This window comes from Thunnus thynnus, chromosome 5, assembly GCF_963924715.1.
Source record: "Thunnus thynnus chromosome 5, fThuThy2.1, whole genome shotgun sequence".
Lineage (NCBI taxonomy): Eukaryota > Metazoa > Chordata > Actinopteri > Scombriformes > Scombridae > Thunnus > Thunnus thynnus.
Genome location: NC_089521.1, coordinates 1,040,091 through 1,062,288, shown reverse-complemented (window position 1 = coordinate 1,062,288; position 22,198 = coordinate 1,040,091). Strand labels below are relative to the sequence as shown.

General features: G+C 38.9%; 1 protein-coding gene and 1 long non-coding RNA gene across 9 annotated transcripts in view; one reads left to right on the top strand and one right to left on the bottom strand.

Moving 5' to 3' along the window:
- Positions 1 to 22,198, top strand: part of akap13 (A-kinase anchoring protein 13) — a 166,450-nt gene that overhangs the window by 129,142 nt on the left and 15,110 nt on the right. For 4 of the 6 annotated variants that reach the window (XM_067588653.1, XM_067588652.1, XM_067588651.1 and 1 more), the window contains 20 exons: positions 87 to 212; positions 1,536 to 1,578; positions 1,883 to 1,994; positions 6,845 to 7,007; positions 9,528 to 9,595; positions 9,716 to 9,773; positions 12,759 to 12,933; positions 14,040 to 14,146; positions 14,331 to 14,477; positions 14,584 to 14,693; positions 14,813 to 14,956; positions 15,568 to 15,693; positions 15,820 to 15,937; positions 17,470 to 17,590; positions 19,689 to 19,819; positions 19,911 to 19,987; positions 20,105 to 20,171; positions 20,388 to 20,502; positions 21,377 to 21,459; positions 21,577 to 21,768. In XM_067588653.1, coding sequence (XP_067444754.1) covers positions 87 to 212; positions 1,536 to 1,578; positions 1,883 to 1,994; positions 6,845 to 7,007; positions 9,528 to 9,595; positions 9,716 to 9,773; positions 12,759 to 12,933; positions 14,040 to 14,146; positions 14,331 to 14,477; positions 14,584 to 14,693; positions 14,813 to 14,956; positions 15,568 to 15,693; positions 15,820 to 15,937; positions 17,470 to 17,590; positions 19,689 to 19,819; positions 19,911 to 19,987; positions 20,105 to 20,171; positions 20,388 to 20,502; positions 21,377 to 21,459; positions 21,577 to 21,768 — 2,283 coding nt within the window. The remainder of the gene's footprint in view (positions 1 to 86; positions 213 to 1,535; positions 1,579 to 1,882; positions 1,995 to 6,844; positions 7,008 to 9,527; positions 9,596 to 9,715; positions 9,774 to 12,758; positions 12,934 to 14,039; positions 14,147 to 14,330; positions 14,478 to 14,583; positions 14,694 to 14,812; positions 14,957 to 15,567; positions 15,694 to 15,819; positions 15,938 to 17,469; positions 17,591 to 19,688; positions 19,820 to 19,910; positions 19,988 to 20,104; positions 20,172 to 20,387; positions 20,503 to 21,376; positions 21,460 to 21,576; positions 21,769 to 22,198) is intronic. The other 2 variants (XM_067588650.1, XM_067588654.1) reach the window with 2 other exon arrangements.
- Positions 14,192 to 15,398, bottom strand: LOC137182444 (uncharacterized). Of its 3 annotated transcripts, XR_010928337.1 has the most exons (4): positions 15,246 to 15,398; positions 15,100 to 15,144; positions 14,863 to 14,987; positions 14,192 to 14,437 (listed from the first exon to the last, which is right to left on the bottom strand). It is a non-coding gene; the product is annotated as an uncharacterized lncRNA (long non-coding RNA). The 3 variants fall into 3 exon arrangements; XR_010928335.1 differs by lacking the exon at positions 15,100 to 15,144 and having other exon boundaries at positions 15,246 to 15,344; XR_010928336.1 differs by lacking the exon at positions 15,246 to 15,398 and having other exon boundaries at positions 15,100 to 15,237.

The following is a 22,198-nucleotide window of genomic DNA, read 5'->3' as shown; positions in this document are numbered from 1 at the left end:
ATTTTGATGTATTATTCATCTCTTGCAATTAAATTGAGCTTTCTATTTCCTGTTCCTCCTGCTACTCCCCTTGCTACACCCTTTAGTGACTGGATTTCCTCGATCAAAGCGGCGAATCAGCTTCTCCCTCAGTATCTCCCCGCTCCTCCCCAAAAATAGACACTTCTTTTCTATTGGCACTTCCTACAGTGAAGAGGAAGAGGGGGGAGGGAGTAAGTACGATTAATTTAGAATGCCTGTCATGGCTGTTGTCCTGTGTTTCCTCCCTCAGTGTGGTGTCCTGTAACGCTGCTCGACCAAAATAAGTGCTCACTAAACGTAGTCACCTCCCTAGAGCCACAGAATCAGAATGGACAATCAAGGCACCTCCTTGCAACTCCTCAGCTTTTTACACCTAAAACTACAAGCATCTTTGGACGTTAAGAGTTCAGGGGTGTCTGTTCTGTCCATTTTAATTTTTCCCATTCCAAACATATGGTAACTGACCTCTGTCTATCCTTTAATACTCCCTGCTTTGTACAAGTGGCCGCTATCAAAATGCTACTTAATAATAATAATGCTACTTGGTCCTTTTACTAAAATGAAATTACTTCTAGACCTTTATTGACATCTTAACCTTAAAACATTCAAATCGCCTTACCTTTAAAGGAATATTCTGACATTTTAGAAAAATACAATCATTTGCTGTCTGACCAATATAGTGTTAACCCCAGCACCAAGAACAGAAGCAGGGGGACACAGCTAGACGTGTTCTGTCACAAATGAAAATATATACTTTCAAACTATTTTGAAGCTCTTATTCAACTTAGTTATTTTACTTTTCAAATCAAACAATAAAAGAGACAAAATCACAAACACATTATGATAAGAACACACACAACCATCCAACCTCCTCTAAAAATGCTCCATACTACTCTACCCTACCTACTCCCGACTACTCTACTCTATCCAAAGCCCACAATGTCCCCCAATAGTAAAAGCTAAAGCAAAGCTAACAGTGAGATTGAGTTTATGAGCAGTCTTCACATTCAGAGCACCTAGGCTGCTTTCCATTCTGCTAATTTATGCTTCCTCCCATCCTCACTCCTCCATCCTGCAGCCGTGACCTGGAAATCGTTCTCCCTTCGCCATCATCAAGGGTCTATCAATCCCTTAAATGCACCTTGTAGGAGACAAAGAGCAAGTAGAGAGCAGGCTCCTGTAAGAGCTTAGAGGGAGGAATCACAGCTGTATCCCCTGCAGATGTTTTTTACTGGACGGCAACACCCCTTTGATCAAATGACCTGATGGGACAGTAATCAGTCGGGCTGTTGTGGAAACAGCTTTAATGTACCTGATTGTAATACAGTAGATCAGGAAAACTACCTACCTATTGCTTATGCCCACATTGAAGCTGATAACTGATCCCTTGTCTTGTTGCCTCAACATTCAGTTTGACCAGATTTCTTGAAGGTATCATTGAAACATCACTGCCATACAGTATAGCAGCTGTGTTAGTCTGATCAGATGGTGTCTGTCCTGTCTGCTTCCTACAGGGGCCAGCTCATTCTCCAGTAACTCTGGATCACTTGAATACAGGTAAGAAAGGAAAGTGATTAAGCTAATTTTGTTTTACTGTTAGTAATGTTTCTATTATTAACTGGAATTATGCTTTTAAACCTCACTCTTAAGCAGAAAAAGATTTCACTGTCAAATTGTACTTTACTGTATTTTCATCTGTTAAAAAAAGCAATCAACACACTGTACACCAACACATGCACTGTCTCTTGTAGTAAGTATTCAAATTGGCAGACTTTTCTCATAATTTCCATTCCACTCCTCATTGCTACAGAATGTGTGTCAAAACAGAAATGGTTTCATAATGGCTCTTTGTGTTTGTCAGTATTTCAGAGGAGGAGCCAGGGCCGCTGCGGAGCGAAACTGAGGGAAAAGGAGGTGCCAAAATCAGTCGGACATTTAGCTACCTCCGCAGCAAGATGAGCAAGAAAGGAAAGGTAATAAAACCCACAACAAATGAAAGCAGCGTACATGCACAAGCAAAATTCACACTGACCAATATCTTAAGGAAATATTAGGCAGTCCCTGACATGGCAGTCAGTACAATGACTTGAGACTGACGGTCATATTTGGTCATTCTTATTTGTCATGTTAGTGCTGTGTTTCATAGAGTGGACTTTTTTTGGTATTTGAAACCATATTTATATTTTTTATACACCAGAGTTGTTCTTGGTAAAGCAGGATACCTAGTGACCTAGTGTTTTGCTTATTGCATTGTTGGTTGCTTCTGTGGACAGAGACGCTAAACGCAAGTCGAGGAGTTAGTGTGGATTGAAGGGATAAAGTGCACTTATGCGCTGCTCACATCTCAACTACTATGTGGATTCCCAGTGAGAGTGAGTTTGGGCTTTTAGGGATGGGTGAAAGTGCACCGCTGTAAAGGAAAGGGGTGCACTGGATTTGTAACACAAGACAAAACGAGATGTGCAGTATGTGAATTATGTGCAGTGAACACACACACACACACACACAGGAGGGTAGATGTAACACGTGTGTGTGTGTGTGTGTGTGTGTGTATGTGTGTGTGTGCTTGCAACTGAGTTAACCTTTTTAGCCCTGACATTTGTTCTGATAGTTTAAATCATTATTATATAATCATATTATGGAAATCTATATCTTATCTAGTAGGTCTCTTTTTCCCATTAGATCAAGGAAATCTAATGCACAGAAAATAGGGCTACAGTTCATTTTAGATGAAGTTGATTCTTAGAACTCATGAATCTGAATCTCATGAATCATGAATCATTTCCTCTCACATTTAAAATTATTCTAATAATAGTACTTGAATAATCATGAGAATAATCAGAGATATACTCAATAGCCTTAATAACATGTCTGGCATAAGACATCAATAGTGACAGGAGGAGGCTCGGTCTTACTGTGTCACTGCGTTATGTGTATCATGTTTGCGTAATCAGCTGTCAATTTCCTCCTAAATAATCACTGATTACTTTAAGTGACTTGTGAAACTTCCATTCTGTCATAACGCTGTGGCCAGCAAAGTTAATTACGGAAAGCAACAGTGAAGTTGTTTTCACACCTAACATGTTTGTTTCAGTTCAGTTGAACTCTGAAGTGAAAGCTGTTAATCAAACTCTTGTGCAGGCCAAACAGCTGGGCTGAGACAGCTTGAAAAGCTTTCAGACGGACTCTTGTGTGGCTCATGTGATTCCCACCACATGTCAACATCTATTGTGGTAATAGATGTATGATTTTAGTATTTCAATTTAAAACTTAAGCGCCATTAAATTCTGCTGATCATGAGAACCATTAAGAATATAATCTCTTTAGTAGTCTGTAGCCTGATGATGCAGGATGACATCACCAAAATGAATGAGTTACCTGTCAGTCACACACACATCATACATAACAGAGCATCTTTGTTTTCATTGGTCTGGATCATGTGAACTGAACTACAGGTGTAAAATGTTAACAGTGTAAATGCGAAATGCACAAGTTTTGAATATTTAAAAGAAGAAGAGATACAAAATAAAACTGGATTTTGATTTCTGCAGAATATTTATTTACAGTTTTTGTCCAACATGTTCTTCCTCCTGCCAGCATTGCTAATGCCATAGTTTCATAGACACATTTGGGATTATTTTCCACTTCTTAATATGATTTCAGGTTAGTTTTAAGTTTGCTGGGGTGTTTCATTTTTGCATCATAAATAATCCAACTCTTAAACTATTTCAACTTTTTAAAAAGGTTCTTTAAAAGTTTTTGACACATTTAAAGTCGTTTAAAAACATTCCCCCTCCCCCGCAAACTAAAAGTAGAAGTGAAGCTCAATACATACAAACATATATGTATGTATATATACATATGTAACAGAACAGAATACACTATAGACTAAGATAAATAAGAATATTTTAAGCTTAAGCCTCTAAAACTACAATGATAAAAGTTGAAATAAAATAAAAGAAATAAAAGTTGATGAAAAATGTGATGCATACAGTGTAATTCACTAAAATCTGTAATCTACTATCAACACCTAATGGTGCCTAATAAAAGATTATTCACCATTTCTGTCAACAACATTTTTGATAGAATCATATGTTTTGGGTACAGGCTGAACGGTAGCTTTAAGGCGATGACAAGAATTCTGCAAAACACTGCAGACAGACAAGGTGCAGTGAAAGAGGAACTTCCAGTGATCTGTGTGTTGATGCACTGATGTCTGCTAGCTCACTTCCTGATTTTAAAGCAGACAGACGTGCAGCAGCAGCTTGTACACAATAATTCAATCTAGAAGACAGCAACAGGATGCTCAGACAAGCAGACAGACAGAAAGAGAAAGAAATCCACCTAGACGGGATTCACAAGTGTTAGACAGAGTGATAGAAAAAGTGAGAGACAGGCAGACAGACAGACAGACAGACAGACAGACAGACAGAGTGGAGAGACAGACAGGAGAAAGACAGAGACAGGAAAAAAGTAAAAGAAACAAGCTGATGTCAGCCATGCTGAGTAAGAGGTTCAATCGCTCTGTAAAGTGGAGAGGAGAAACCAGATCGGATGAGGTAAGAGGATGGTAGTGTGTGTGTCTGTGTGTGTGTTTGTGTGTGTTTTTGCTACCTCTTTGAGACCTTTTCTGGTATAAACACCGATCTGTCAGGACCAGTAGTCCTCATGGGCACCAAAGCCCGGTCCTAATGAGGCAAAATGTCATTTCTGAGGTTCTGGTTAAAGCTGGGGTAGGTAGTGTTCTGGAAAAGGCAAAAAATGCATGTGAAAAGTGTAGAGATAACTTCTGTTGTGATTTGATGCTATATAAATAAAATTGAATTTAATTGAAATTGAAAAAAAAAAGCCAGAATTTGAAAATGAAGCCCTCCTCCTGCAGCTCTCCCCCCTTTCCTCTCTGTCCTAAGCCCCTCCCACCAGACAAATACAGGCATATGCATGTGTTTCATACGCACACGCAACACAACTATACTACAACACTCACTCACACAAACACAAACTTTAGTAAATGGTAAACAGGACCGCCTCACACCTGTTTAAAGTCTGCCAAAAAAGTAATGAGTGTCTCATCTCCCTGCTTGAATTCGAGTGATATTGCCTTTCACTGCTGGGAGCGGAATTCACTTCCATTGAAAGTCTCTCTCTCTCTCCAGCGTTGTTGATAAGATTATGCGCTGTTGAGTTGTTGACTATCGTCCAGCAATGGTTATTCTGTTTTCTGTTGAAATTCTTGTCTTTTTCTTCTCTCCTTCTGCAATTCATGGAGTCCTGTTACTTCCTATTTGTCGGTATCCCACTGCTCACCTGGCCTCCAAACTTTCTGTGTCATGTGCACAGAGTGTGCGCAGACAGGCAGGCAGGTATGTAGGTTGACAGACAGGTAGCAATTCGACGGATTTATTACAGCTCTGGGCCAGCTACAGATATTGGATATTTTTTATTGTCAGAGCATTTGGTTTATTAATTGCTGTTGGGATGTACAGAGAAATTAAACAAATATAACAGAAAAGGCTTACATTACATCACAATACATGACCTACCCTTGCTTTAAGGTTAGGGTTAAGGTATGAATTGAGGTTAGGTTAAGGTTAGGTTAACATTAGGGTTTGGGTTAGGCTGTCCACCATGAATGGAAGTCAATGTCATGTCAACAAGGATAGCTGTGCTCTGTGTGATTGTGTGTGTGTCTGCGTGTCATGACAAATGTCACAAATGTCAGAACAAATATAGCATGAACTTCCTGACACACTGAAACCCTGCTCACCATGTTTTGTGCAGTTTTGTCTGGAAATTCCACAGGGCATAAACATAGAAAAAATAGTGTTCTACAAGTTGTTTTAAGTTGAATAAGCATCTACTTGCTAATGCTACTACTGCCGAAATATTTGGGATGATGGAAAGTATGAGTCACAATTATGTGAGTTAGGTGTCTGTCTGCATTGTTTTTGAATCATTCTCACAGCAATGTCTTTACCGCTGGTTTGCTTACAAGTTTCATTTTCCGTTGATGCTGTAACTAAGCAACCAAACTATTACGTTTATACCAGATCAGACAGGATAATACCATAGTAGTGTTACCAATGGAACGTGTACTTATTTTATCATTAAAGTGTGAGTATGAATATGAATGTGGGTGTGAATGTGAAAACTCAAAACTACTACAATCATCAATACATGTGTCGTGACATTTCTATTTATTGCTGAAGTGATCACTGGATTCATGAATTAAGTTCTGTTTAAAACAGTTGAAAAGGAATTTAAAAGTTTCATGTTATCATGGATATTCATGATTCCCAGATGATGATTTTTGTAGCTGCAGGAAGATCAATATCACGATATTCATGGTTCCCAGATGATCATGAATACATGTCATACAGCTTCTAGTATTTTCAGTTCTGGTTATTAAAAGCACAAACAAACAGTTCATGACTGTGAGATGTTACGGTTCCTGGTTCCTGTGTCACAGTAGCAACTTCAGCCATGTGGATTTGTTGTTGTGTTGTCGATTTAATTTGCATAAAATAGAAAAACCTCTGCCATCATGGTGTCAGGACTAAAGTTTCATGAGATTTTGTCATACTGCTTAGGCAGTGATAGCTAACACTGTATATCCAGGCATAATAGGCCATTGTGGGTAATGTTGTTAAGTACTGAGCAGGACTGCTTTATGATAAAGCACTTTGAATTATGAAAGTATTTAAATAATGTGATTATACAAAAACATATATAACTGCTTATTTAGTGTATAAACATATTCTCAGCTGAATTTCCTGACTGTTTACTATATTGATTATCTGTATCTCTCCTTTATTGCTTCCAGGAGAAGGAGAAGGAGAGGAGAGGAGAGAAGGAACGAGAGAGTAAGGAGAGAGAAAAGAAGACTGCAAATGGTCATCTCTTCATCCCAGTCAGTCCCTCTCCTTCCACTGCCTGTCAGCACTGTATCAAACCTCTACACAATAAGGACTCCTTCCTCTGCAACAGTAAGACAAACTCTTTGTCTTTTCTCCTCTTCTTTCTTTCTACTTTGTCCTTGTTCTGAGGACCAAACAAGGTTTCTTCTTCCCCTCTCTCTCTCATTTTAACTTTCTCTCCCTTCTTCCTTATTTTCTTCCTCTTTTCTTTCCCTCCTCCCTTCTTCCTCTTTTTATTCCTCCTCCTCCTCTGCGGCCACCTCTTTTTCTTAAGTCGTTTCACAATGGCATCTCTCTCTCATTTCCGTTTATCTCTTGGGAATCTAACCACCAATGCTACAATCAAATTAACACTCAACTGAATTATAACACTGAACATCGGACTGAGATGGTGTTTTTGATTGAGCTTTGTTTGTGTGTTCTGTTTATTCAGTTCTTAGTCTGACTTGCTTGCTCTCTCTAACTTCATACTGCTTTTTGACTTTTAATCAAAGTGCACCTCAGGGCAGAGTTGAAAGGATGATTATCATCATCTCATATTAATTAATAATAATACAGTTTCAACTGTATACAGAATGGTTTTCAAGATAAAGATAAAAGATCTTAGAGAACTGAAACCACACTACAGAGACAGGATATTAAATGAAATATTAAAAGCACTGTTGATGGGTGCAGTGGTGGATGTGTTTGAGGAGAGAGTTCCAGAAGGAGGGGGTGGCTATAGAGAAGACCCTGTCAGCCTTGGTCTGGTGTTGGATGATGATGGGACAGGAGACTGGTCTCACATGGTGTTGGCATGAGTGTCAGTGAGGTAGGCCTCACTAGTTGTGGAGGGCTTTGAGAGTGAAGAGAAGGACTTTGAATTGAATAAAATACATTCATTTTGACAGCCCTAATCATAGTCCCTGGAAGGATTAACTCTAAGATTAACTATAAGGTTTATGGTCGACCAGAATTGGTTTGTACGATGTGTTGTCCAACCACATTGGAAATCAAGTGTTACACTGTTGCTACGAACAGCTTCACTCAAAGGCGGAGTCAGAAGTTGGTCGTTATAGAGAGGGTAGAACGGGGTATTAGAGAGACCAGCCTTGGCACAGCAGACCAATCACTGCGTGAAGTGGGTGTGAATGTTGTATCCAGAGTAGGGGTTTCTGGCACAACTTCACCTAATTCCAAGGTGCATGGAGAAGGGAAAGAAGTCTAAAGAGATCAAAACTCCAGCAACACTTGTAGTATATAGAACAACTTTATTGTTGGACCAATGTGTTTTGGCTTGTGGCCTTCATCAGATCATCATAAAACACATCACAAACAACATTTAAATAGAGCAGGTTAGGTATGAAGCAAAAAGGTAAAAAAATATAAATAAAAATATTATATAAAATATAAAAGATAACTAATCATGTACATCCAGAAACATATCAGCCAATGGGGCATCTACAAAGATGGTTCGCATATATGGTCATGTGGCTTCAGGCCAGTTGTTGTCCCAGACTAACAGAGAGGTAAGGGGAGTGTCCAAGAAGGGACATGGGTGACACCATATTTGGTCCATTAACTGGAAAAGTGCAACAGTTGCTGTCTTAATCCAAAATGTGCCTATTTGATATGACATACTTTAAAACACTTTTATTAAAATAATAATAATAGCATAAATAAAAAGCTACAAAAAAGATACATCATACAGCAATATAAAATAATACATCATAAAAACCACTACAAAACCACATAAATGAGAGATATTTAAGAATAGAAACTCATGAGGTGAGAAATTCTCATTCATGCCCCCTGAATGTTGGACAATTTCAGAAAGTTACATGTGGAGAGTTTCTGATTTGAAATATGTGACTTGAAGCCAATGTGAGGTTTGTTGCTGAGTTACAAGGCAGAGCTCATTTGGCACCACATGAGGTTTAACCTGTATCACAAGAAAAGTAGCTATAATGTACAATAAATACAACATACAGTGTAGCTCATAACTCTGTTAGATTTTAGAATCAAAACAATAATTGTTAAGTTCCTGAATCTTTTAAAATACTGTGAGATGAGAAGAGAATAAGTAACAGGAGGAAAGTCTGCTGTCACTGTCTCTGTGTAGATGAAGATGTCAGTGTTCAGAGCCCATCACTGAAGTTTCGGATTTTGCTGACGTAGTCCATTCGCAGCAAGGCTTTAGACATGTTGATATGGATCACTGTTTGTTCCATGAATGGAAGGATAGAAGGAGGGGCCTCCTGCTGCCTGGCTAACTTCTCTATCTGTCTTGAAGTCTGTTGCATCACTCTGTGTGTGTCTGTGTGTGTGTTGTCATCGCCATGACTACGAGAGCAGTGTTACTGTGGAGGAAAACTTTGCTCGATAAACAGTGTGTGTGCAGGAAATGAAGGATGAGGTCATAATGTGACACAAACACTCCTGTGTGTACTGTATAATTGTAGCTTATCCTCACAGACAGCTGACTGGACAGTGAATGTAACACTGCAGTATCGGTTTTAGTTAGTTTTATGATACTTACTACTTGAGAAAGCCACTTTATACTGCTGAAAACATTGAAAGTTGTTTCTAATGATTATCATATGTTTGCAGACTGTGGTGTTAATGTCCATAAGAGCTGCAGAGAGAGTCTGGCTGTGTGTACAAAGAGCAAAACAAAGGTAGGTGTGACACACACGTTACACAGTGATCAGGAGAGCAACACATACTATCCATGACCATAATGTAAAGCACTACTGAGTGACGTCTCCCACTTAATGATGTCTTGTGTTTGTTTCCAGCAGCAGTCATTGGTGCCAGAAGCTGTTCCTGGATCAGCTGTCAACATGAGGAGTAAATGTAAGAACAAAGGGCATTATCACAAGTCAAGGAAGAACTTCAAAACTTGAACATGTGACACAACAAGATGAATAATCACTAGTGACACTGATGATGCTCCTTACAGCCAACATTGCCATCCTTGTAACTAGTGGAGTAAACAATGTTCTAATCAGTATAAATATGGATAACGCAACATTGCTAATAAATCATAGGTTAGATCCAAGTGGTGCATGATTGTTAGAATGAACCTCAAGAAACATTGAGGCTGTATTCAGACCAAATCAGGCGTTCCAGCAAAAACATCAGTCCTCCCATTCATTTGAATGGGGGCAGTGCGTTTAGGCTGCAGGGGGTTTGGCTTCAGTGGTGCTGCACTGGCCTGCAGCGAGAAAGCTGATCCAGGGTCAACTTTTGGAGAAACGCAACCCGACTTTATCAGACCGATCAGAGCTATAAAATTCTGCCATGAGGGAGGACAAAGACATTACTAGGAAGAAGGGAAGACATTTCTCTTTGTCTGATAATGTTAAAAGTAAAGTTAGACTTTGCCGTTGGCTTCCCGACTCTTTTTAAAAATGATAAGAGAAAAAGAGAGAGAGAGAGAGATGAGAGCACCAGTGACTGAGACAGAGAGCAGCTGAGGTCAAGAGAATTCGAGAGTGAGTGAGGAGAGGAAGTGGTGGTAGCGAGAAAGCCAGTGAATCAGATAAATAAAATGTTATTTTCTGACTGTTTCACAGCAATTAGGTTCTAGAACACAAATAAACATGGGCAGCTGGATTCACAAGATCATGATATCACGCAAGAATCCATCTTGTCAGGCTTCAAGTTATGTACTTGTCCAGTCAGCAACACAAATCCAGCTGCCTTGCAAGGTAAGACAGTGATAGACGGTGATAAACAGATGGTTCATCTAATTACCTACCAAGTATTTTTTGAAAGTGCCTGCCCTTTTCCAATCAGTTTCCATAGACGACTTCTCAGATGGTTCTGTGTAACAAACCATCTGGCGCGTCAGATTAACACCCCCTCACACCTCTGCGGCAGTGCGCCACAATGGCTGATTTAGTCTGAATACGGCCTCACTCTAGCTTGACCATCATAACCTTTATGAAATTCACTTAATCCCATCAGTTGCTATTGACAGGATACACAAATAATTACATGATCACTCCATTTCAATTACTCTGATTCCAGGAAGAGTCAGATGCTGGTGTTGGTCAGATGTTAGCAGGAGCTTGAACCAGTATGGTGATTGTTGATTGGCTCTGGTGTGGGTAAGGAAGAGGAGTGATAGATAAATGCCTACTGAACTTGACCTGATAGTGTGAATCATGAGGAGTTGTCTCTTTGATTTAGAATAGAAATGCAGAACTTATAGAAATGAATCAGAGATGTGGATCAGAGGGACTAATGAATGAACGAATGCAGAAATGTATGAAGCCTCTCCATTAAGATTATAGATAATAAATGCATTTATTAGGCAGTCCATTCAACTTTAAGCAAATACATTTCTCAGGATAACATTTAATCAAGGACATATCAACAGGAATGTCCTAAACGTTAAAGGATTTATGATGTTTTGTGTACATTAGGTGCAAGAAGGGAGTTTTCTTTTAACATTATATCAACAGGTGAGCACGCATTTTAAGTTTTTACACTGGCCACAAACAAGTTATGAATCAAATTCTATTAACAATCTTGCTCACACATCAGCCTGCAGCACCATATTATTACCTTATTATTTTTATAATTACCAAAATCACCTCTCTCACCAAAAACCACATCAAGCAGTAAATAACCAATATAAATAAATGAACAGTGTCAAGTCTCCCCTCTACAAGCAAAGCTGTTTTCAGTGTGTTGCTGTGGGAATTGAGTTCATTAAAACATAACCCTAGTCTGTCATGTCAGTAACCAAATTAGTCCAAAGACCCATTCTTTTTACCAACCCATGTAATGTAAGATATAAAATTTGTTCATGCTCCAGAGAGATGAGGTGTTTCAGTTTGGTTACATGTGACCTGTTTTAACTCAAAGTAAGGAAGGGAAATGCAATGAAATCAGGTCACAGGAATAAGCAGTTGGTTGTCTTAAACTTTGACCCAATACATTAATGTGTGTCTACATCAGTAATGGCAAAGTAAATTGCTTAGTGATTGCTTCAAACCATATTGGTCGTGTTGGCCTGAAGGAGGGCATCTTTCATGTCATTTACGTCCTAAAGCAGAAAAATATCAGCAACAAAGACTCCATTTTTCAGATTTTCAACTTCTGCTGGTCATTCCCTGCTCTCTGTATGTTTGCCAGTCTATTTAAAGCTGTCACCAGTACCCAGCTCTTGCTTTGCTCTGCCACTGCAGCCCCCACTCTTTGCACCACAAGTGCCTCCACAAGCATTTCTCTTGCTGCTTTGCTTTAATCACTCACTTCAATCACTTCACCTCATCAAGCTAAGTGATAAGGCAGAGCCAGGTCACCAAACAATAAAGATATCATTGTGCTGTGTTTTCAATTGAGTTGACTGACCCAATTATGGAAATAAGACCCGAGATGTAATAAAGTGAAATTCCCCTTTTCCTTAGTTTTGAGTAGCCCTCCAAAAAGACAGCTATAATGAGTGATGATAAAATGCCTCCACCACATGGGCGTTCAGTATCATCATAATCAGTATCTGACCGTGAAATAGAAGACAAATAGTGAAGACAACAATGTTGTGGAGTTCTTGATATGCTATATGTAAGATATACTGTATTTTGTCATCTACTTAATGTGTTGTTTTATAGCAGTTTAATACTCCTTCCCACCTTCTGATATTTATTAGTTTGTATTAAAACAGTATACTGTAGATAGATGAAAATCTAGGTTAATGGCAAGAGTGAAGGGAAGAAATGGGACATTTGAAAAAGTGATCTACATAAAATCCATATTTAACAAGTGAGGCATCTAAGTCTATTGCTGGTATTGTATGTCTAAAATGTACACATTTATGTTTGTCTCTAGCTACATCTTCAGCATCTTCTTTTTCATCAACGTCATCCTCCTCATCACGGGAGCGTTGGTCCACAGTAACTACCCCTGATGACCAGCTTCCTGTAGTATTTCCACGGAGACACCCAAGCATCTTCAACTCACACAGCAACCTGGCCAAGAGCATCTCCACCAGCAACATAGCAGGGTGAGAAACCTCACATACACACAGCAGCAGAACACACAGACCAGCACAGTGCTGTGCTGCCACCAAAAAGCAGAACGCCGTAAGACACAACTGTGATTTTACTATATATATTTTTGGAGAAGTAGTGTGGCCAAATGGTAAGAGAGTCATTCTAGTGACCTGTGTCCATGTCTTTGAGCAAAGTACTGATAGCCTACCATGTTATGTTCATCAAAATAAGCCCAGCACTGGGCCAACATTTGCATCTTCTTAACTGAGACCTGGTCACACTGTTCACTCTGCTACTTAAAACATTCATTTAAAGCTGCATTACTTATTCCTGGCCACTGGGGGTAAATAAGTCAGTATTTTTACTAGATTAGCCTGCTGTTTGATGATGTTTGTTGCGGTGGTGTACAGAGAGTTTTTTGCTGGAAATAGCTGCCCAAGACAACCATACAGTGAATGCCCAAAGTCAAATCAAAACTGCAAAGTAAAAGAGACTAAAGAGAGACCTCTGTTAGGCTGCAGATTTTGGTTTAATTTGTATTATGAGCGAGCCCTGTTGTATTACACAGTCATTTTATTTGATTTCAAAAATATGATTAAAGCAGGTTTAAATAATTTGTAACCCTTTATTACACATTCACCTTCATCCCTTCACTAGGGTTCCATTAGCAGTGGCATCAGCTGCTAATCAGCACAGCCCGAATTATCTGCTGATTTTATTTGATCACAGATCAATATCATTAAGGTCCTCAAATAATGGTCCTCAAAAATCCAGATGTGGTCATGTCTTCTTTATACTGTTGCACATTTTTGAAGAGTAAATGAAATGTTATGTTTGACTTGTAAGGACCTCCAACACTTTGGAAGCCCTTTCCTGCACTAAGTAGTATATTTGTGCCCTGGTAAGTTTGGTGAATTTGGTTCATCTGTGTGGATTAAAACACTTTTTTTGTTCTCACTGTTATTTTATCATTTTTTATGTGTTTATTTTTCTTCCTCTGAATGAGAAGCATTTAATATATTTGTTTTGAAAAGTGATATACAAATAAAGGTGGTTGTTGATGTTGTTATTGGCAGAGAGTAGACCTCAAAAACTGTCCATGGTTTTTTGCTTATAGTTTAGATGACGTCCCGCTGAAAGGTCTGAAGTCTCTGTCCCAGTCCACTGACTCTCTTCATCAGGGGAGCAAAGTCAATGCCTCAACTGAGTCACTCACTGATGAAGGTAGCTCAAGACACACCCACACACACACACACACTGTAAAAACAGTTACTGTAAAAACTCCTTTTTAATTCACTCTCTTGCATCCTAACTTGAGAGACTGTGTCTGACAAGGATGAACAACAAGAAAAGTGTAGTCATTTATGTTGATTCCTGTATGTGACATCTGAAATCGTGGTGTTTAAAGGTACAGAGATGATGGACAGTCAGCTGATGGGCGAGTTTGAGTGTGACATCAAAGATTTGGAAGCTGATTCTTGGAGTGGTACAGTGGATAAGAAGTTCCTGAAAACTCTGAAGAAAGATGAAATCAAGAGACAAGACGTCATCTATGGTAAATACAGATAGTGTTACTCACTCTTAGAGAAAGATAGACCAGAGCAGACAAACTTGAGGGGTAGGTGTAGCCACTCAAGACATTGAGTCTTTTCTCTCCACAGAAATGTACCAGACGGAGTTCCACCATGTGAGGACACTGAAGATAATGTCTGAAGTTTATTATAAAGGCATTCAGAAAGAGCTGCAACTGGACACTCACACTCTGGACAAGGTGAGGAGTGTGCTGATCACTTTAACAAATGGCCATGCATAGACAATATTAATACTAATAATACGAGTGATAATGAAATTCCCACGCACTACATCTGATTTATTTGTATTTTTTTGTAGATTTTCCCAGTTTTGGATGACCTGTTGCACACACACACACGTTTCCTCACCCTGCTGCTTGAGCAAAAGAGAGCTTCGTCAGCTGAGGGACAGAACAATAACAGCTTCCTCATCTGCAGCATTGGTGAAGTCCTGGTCAATCAGGTGAGGAAGAAGAACAGACCTTCTGAAAATGCTGCAGGGATGAAAACAACACCCACTCTTGATTGTTAGGCTCTTGGGATTCATTTAGAAATAAAGGTTTTTAGGATTTATTTAACTGCCAGACTCCACTGAAACTACCTTACCTTCAAATAGAGAGCAGATTGTTAAGGTTTCAGTTGTATACTCTGCTGTGTATTTACAACATGGCTTTTTGAAAATGACCATGCTGACTGAAAAGACAAGAGTCTAATCTATTGATACATATATAATATGTTTAATTTTGTCTTACTTTTCATAGCAGCAGCATCTTTGAAAGTTCAACAAAGTGCTAGCATCCCACAGAGGAAGTAGTTGGTGGTTAAAGGTTACAGGAAATGTGACAGAGACTAACAGTCACTAATGCCCCTGGTGGCCGCAATGTTCACTACAGCCATACATGCAAAGGATAGAATTCTGTTCACTGGAAAATGATATGACTTGAATAAAAAGAGAAACTGTGGTTAATGGTAGCACTTAAGTAAAGGTCTGGATGCCCTCTGGGGATCACAGATATCTGCAGTACATTTAATGGCTGACCAGTAGTTAAATAAATATGTTGTTCTTTATTTCAGTTTTCAGGCTGCAGCGCTGATCGTATGAAGAAAGTTTATGGGAAGTTCTGCAGTCGCCACAATGAAGCTGTCAATCTCTACAAAGACTTGCATGCTAAAGATAAACGCTTCCAGGCTTTCATCAAGGTCAGCACTCATCTCACACCAGCTCCTTTCTATGTGCTGCATATGTTTAATGGGACATTAGTACAAAGCTCTGGTTCATCTTCATGATATTGCATTCTTAACTTTTGAACCTTTCTGTCTGTTCAGAGGATAATGAGCAGCAGTATTGTGCGAAGGCTCAGTATTCCAGAGTGCATTTTATTGGTCACCCAGAGGATCACCAAATATCCTGTTCTCATCCAGAGGATACTCCAGCACACCAAAGGTAAGGATGAAGACACATCTCTACAGAGTCACTGAAAGTGTCCATAGTTTCTGTCATAAACACCCAGTGTTGCATAGAAATAAAAGAACGTTGTGGACATTGTGTCTCCAGCAGCAATGACAGCAGTTTATTTGAAACACATGTAAAAACTGTGTAGTTATAATGTGTGGGTAAGATCATCATTGAAACTGTAGAAGTTGTAAATATATGACAGCATAGTTAATATTACACTTGTACAATCTGACTATGAAAACGGAAATTCAAATTCCAGTTGAAGCGTTGTGAACTCATCAGTGATTTACCTTTTGCAAATAGAAACATATAACTACCAATTTAAAAATTTAATGTATGATAAATGGAATAAAGACAGAATATTGACCCATGGCATAAATTCAAATCAAATCAAAGCAACTTTATTTATATAGCACTTTACACACAGAAACAACAGAAAAAAGATAATAACAATAACAATAACAATAATAATTAAAGCTTGAAGCAGTGATGATCGACCCTCGCACCTTTGTGCACGCTGGGGCGCGCCACAGTCGAAGTGCTGTTATTGCAGCACTACATTATATAACATTACATTTACAATGCATTTACCAGAGGACAACAGACATGGATATACATTTTCCCAAATACTGCATTGCATGTAGGAGATAACTATCACTTATTGTGTCCACTATGTGGCGCTAGAAAACATGCACTAAATGTACGTTATGTTGCTGCATATCAAATGTAGACCACTTTAAATTTCATGTAAATCAAAGGAAGTTTGTAACACAAGGCTTGCTTTCAGTTGCCAGTAGGCAGTGCTACCCAAGTAGATCTCTAATGTAGCAAAACATTTATTGGAGATCGCCTGACATGCATATGCATTTTCATGAATATCGGATGTTGCACGAAGGAGTTAAATATCACTTCCTGTGTCCACTAGAAAACACCCACTAATTGTATGCCATGTTGTTGTATATCATGTGTAGACCACACCCTGTAAATTTCATGTAAATCGGATGATGTTTGTCATGTAAAGCTGATTTCCTGTTGTCAGTAGTTGTCAGAGCCATGACTTAGTGATGCAAAAACTATTTAAATTTTGGGACATACTAAAATCTTGACAAATGATTTGTTACACAGCGATCTCACATTCAGCAGACCAAATTTGGAGGGAGGGGGAGGCGAGGATGGAATTGCGTGTAGTGGTAATAAGATTCATTCATAAGTTCATAATCAGAAGTTCATAATTTACTGAACGGGATACTTTAGAGTCAGAATTATGATGTCTGAGAGTTAGGCAGATTGGGATGTGAGGTTGACAGTCCACGTCCCACGAGTGGTAGGGGATCAAATTTGGCCACTTGTTGTAAAAATTTCACTTGTAACAGGGACCCTACCAGTAGATTTACGTTGGCCGCGAAAATTATTTTGATCATGCGTGTGGATTACTCCATGGTGGCATCATACAATAAATGGAATAATAGAACCAAATCAGTGTAAGATGGGTTTACCTCGTGACTGCTTTGCTCTAACAGATACAGATGAAGACCACAGCTGTGTTTCAGAGGCATTGCGGTGTGTGAAGGAGCTCATCACTGCTGTGGACAGCAAAGTCAACGAGCAGGAGAAGAAGCGAAGACTGAGGGAGGTCTACAGGTATACTAGACTGACTAGATACTACATACAGTATATATAGTGGCTGTGCTGGAGTCAGTTTCTGGTGACAAACTAAATAATCACTCTAATGTAGACTAGTGTATTAGCTGCTAGATTATGGGATAGGTGAGGTGCACACTACAGTAAAAATATACAGAACTGCCCTAAATACTGTTTTTGTGACCAAGTTTGTATTGAATGATTTCTGTTCTGTTGGACTTCATATTTCACTTGTAAAACATATTTCACAGCGTATTGATGTTGAAAAACCTTCCTATTGGTCACTGAGATAGTCTCAAATAAATCATAAAAGCTGAGGTTCAAAGCTCACTTTGTTCCTTGGAATCAGCAGTTGAGAAAACTCATCGCAAAGTCTATTAATAGCTGATGAAGATCATGTGATGTGATCAAAAGCTCCAGAACAGCTACTAAATACATCTTGGGAAAAAACTGTTTTCTCTTATTATAAAAAATTAACGATTTACTACAGATATAACTGTTAAACAAATCCTCAATATGAGTTGACTGTGAAGTCAAAATTTCATTTGATTTTCTTTTTTTTCTCTTTTCTAAGAGAAGTTTTCAAATATTTTTAAGATCTTTATAGATAACAAAAACAATTGTTGTTGAAATCCAGATTAGCTCAAATTAAAAAGAAGATGATGAATACATAAGAATAAAAATAACTTGAACTGCCTTATAATAGGAGAAGACTGTGTTCAAACTAAGTCTTCAAACTTTATGTCCGTCACATTGTTCCTGAATTTCTCATCTCTTGATCTCTGGAATTTTTCTCAATAGTGTCATTGTTAATGTATCAGATTAAGTTACAAGAAGAACAAAGTGCTTCCAGAGAGAACCAGAAGGATCTCTAGGGAATGTTTTAAAGGGAAACTTCAGCATTTTTCAACCTGGACCCTTTTTCCCATCTTTTTGTGTCTAAGTGACAGTGACAATGGAGACAACAATCTTTGAAATTAGTCCGGTATTGAGTGAGAGCGCCTTAGCCAGCAGCAGTGTAATCCTTCAGGGCAATAGTGCCTTGTCAATGTACATCCACTAAAAGTGTTTGTTTTTGCCGCTGGCAGGCTCAGATTGTTATTATGAGTGTCTGACATCATTATGGAAAGGACCATACACAGAAAGAAAATGTTCTTCGTCACCTTTCAGTTGATCTAGTTTGTTTGTATTGTGTGTTACCAAGTCTCGCTCAAGGAGAAGTCTTGTTCTGAAATCTCACGAGAGTTGAGTTGTTGTCGATATCAGCTAAATATTCAGCCATGAAATCTTTAAGATAACACTAAGCTATGCTTTCTGTTCTCCAACACGACAAACTCCTCCCGGCACTCCTCTCTCCAACTCTGTCATGTCTGAATATTTAGCTGATTTCGACATCAATTCAACTCTCGCAAGATTTCAGACAAGAATTCTCCTTGAGCAAGACTTGGTTAGACACAATAACAAACAGACTTCATGAAGTGAAAGGTAAAAAAATGTTTTATTTCTCCGTATGGTCTTTCCATAATGTTGTCAGACACTTATGATAACAATCTGAGCCTGCCAGTGGCAAAAACAAGCACTTTTAGTGGATGTACATTGATGGGGCGCTATTACCCTGAGGGATTATACTGCCAAAATGAAAAGGAAAAGTGACATAGAATATGCACTGTGATATGTATTTCCTTTTTATTTGTGCATTTACTGTGCCTCTCTTCACCTGCTCATGAAAAATAATGACATTGTTTTGTATTTAGCATTAGTTGATTCATGCTGCTAAAATGCAACACACCTCTTCACTTTGCTTTCTGTGTTGTGGTGTGGTTAATTCAGGTATAAAAGCTAAATAACTGTCATTACATGTTTTTTCATGTATTTATGACACAGAAAATACATACATAAAAAGGAAATGAAAATAACTTTGTACATTTATTACATTGTTTGATTTCTTTCATTTAGGCATTGAAAATCTTCCATAGATCCTCACTGTCAGCTGGAATCGATGTATTTTACTAATGCATTTACTGTATGTGTAACTCAGTCTGGACAAGAGCTAAGTGACTGAACTGTAAACATGGATTCTGTTTTGTGTGATCTTCAGTCGCACTGACAGTAAGTCCATCATGAGGATGAAAAGTGGTCAGATGTTTGCTAAAGAGGACTTGATCAGAGGGAGGAAGCTGCTGCATGACGGAGCACTGCAACTGAAAAACTCAGCCGGACGACTCAAAGGTTTCCACTCTTCATCCTATATATATAACAAGCATTTGTAAACAGAAAGTGAAAAAAAGTTGTGTAAATCCTTTGTTTCTTGGTTTTGCAGATGTCCATGCCATGCTCCTGTCTGATGTGTTGGTCTTTCTTCAGGAAAAAGACCAGAAATATGTCTTTGCTTCATTGGTTAGTTTGACATTTCAAAAAGAAACTTTTGTCCATATATGCTGGGTATATATATGGAGTATATTCTCAGTGATTCGGTTTGATTTGGAATTGATATAATTCTGTGTTTGTGTTCAGGATCAACGCTCTACAGTCATCTCTCTACAGAATCTGATTGTCAGAGAAGTTGCTAATGAGGAACGAGGTGAGTCTTTCTCTCCTTTACTGCATTTGTCTTGTGATTCTTCTTTTCTGTACAAAGCATGACATGCGGTTCTTAAAGTTTAAACAACTAAATTGTTCAGGTAGAGTTTCATATAATGTGATACATTGTTGCACAAATATTACATTAATATGGATCAATGAATCAGGTTAATCATCGGAAACACTGTTTCAGGCTTTCATGATTTGTCCCATGCAGGTCTGTTTTTAATCACAGCTGGTATAGAGAGACCAGAAATGGTGGAGGTATTGGCTAGTAGCAAGGAGGAGCGCATCACATGGAGGGCCATTATACAGGACGCCATGCACTGCATGTAAGGACACACACACACACATGATGTTCTCATTCTTACTCACTACAAACTACATCATAGTTGTCATAATAGAGTTACCAGATGTGGATTTTTAAGTTCACTTGAGTTCTATTTTGTTCTGTCTAAAGCAAGTAGCTCTGAACACTGTTTGTTTTAGAATGAAGAGCTACTCAGTGTGATGGGGCACAATCAGGTGTCCATCCCTATATATTTTCAGTGGGAAGTTTCTCCCCTTGCTGGACGAGCTCACACTATGTAGAAAGATAGAGCTGGCAGTAGCAGTGCCGCAGCAGCAACGTTGTCTTTGTGGACACCGCAGGCCTGCGAGAGGCAGCAGTTCAGGGATGCACACGCGCTGCTGAAAAAAAGTTTGACTGGTTTTCTTAAAGCTTGTCATTATCTGACTGCTCCTCTTAAAAGCTCTATCTCACAGTGTTACCACATTTTAATAAGTTTAGTGAGTCAAATGTTGTCTTAAGTAAAAAGGGATGATGGGCAAGTACATAAAATAAGATCCTGCCTGCAAATCAAGTTTTTTTTATTGATGATATTTTACCTCTCGCTTCAGTCAATTTTCAGTCACGAGCACAAAGTATGTGCTGTTTTTATCTTGGCGACTGATGGTTAAGTACTGAAATGTGGTTGTGCTTCAACTGTTAAAAATCTGATTAGGACCCAAGTGGATAGAAAGCTTCTGAAAGATCCTCCCATATGGATTCTTTTTCAGCTTTTTCAGTGTCTTAGTTCAACGGTTGTGTTTTTCTGAAATGAGTTTTTTTCATTTTTTTTTTCATATTTTTTTTTTCGTGTATACTATACATGAGCATGGAACCGTGAGTGCACTGACTCTGGTGTGTATTTGTTTGTTTGACAGGGAGAAAGATGAGGATGAGGGCGTTCCCAGTGAGACAGAGGAGGACAGGAGGCAGCAGGAGAACAGAGCAAAGGAGATCCGAGGTGACAGTCCATCTCCTCTATTCTACTCTATTTTATTCTGTTCTATTCTACTCTATTCTATTAGGTTCTATTCCTACATCTCCATTTCTTCATGCATTCATTTGTGTTTTATTGCAGAGCTTTTACGAAGAAAAGACGAACAGATCATCTCCTTATTGGAGGAGAAGGTCCACATCTTCAGAGACCTGGGTGACTGTAATCCTGTCCCCGATGATATTAACCCACAAGTCAGGGAACGCATGTTATTCAGGGCCACACCTGATGATGTCACAAAGGGGGAGCCAATCATAAAGGATGCCCTGAGGGAAGGTCAGCAGTCTTAGCCTCTTTTTCATGGTTCTGAGGTTATGTAATATTTTGTGTGTTTATCAGTCTATAAAACAAGGACTCTCTGTCTGTCTCTCTGTCTGCACTTTGCAACAACAACTGTTTATCCGATCTACTTCTCACTTGATGGGTGTATTGCTTAGGACCCAACGAAGTGCAGTGTCAATTTGGTGCAATTTAGACATGCAACAAGGCTTCAGGGCTCTGCGACTGTATGTCATGAGCACAGCCGAAGATCAGAGCTGTACAGCGAGTCAGAGAAAAGTATTTTCACATGATGTGCTTAGACATGTGACATATGTATTATTAATAAACTGTGAATAAACAAGTGAACTGCGAGCCGGTCAGCTCTGTGTCTGAGTGTGGAGTATGCTGTCCAGGAGTAAGGAAAGAGCTGGGTGTTGAAGTGGTG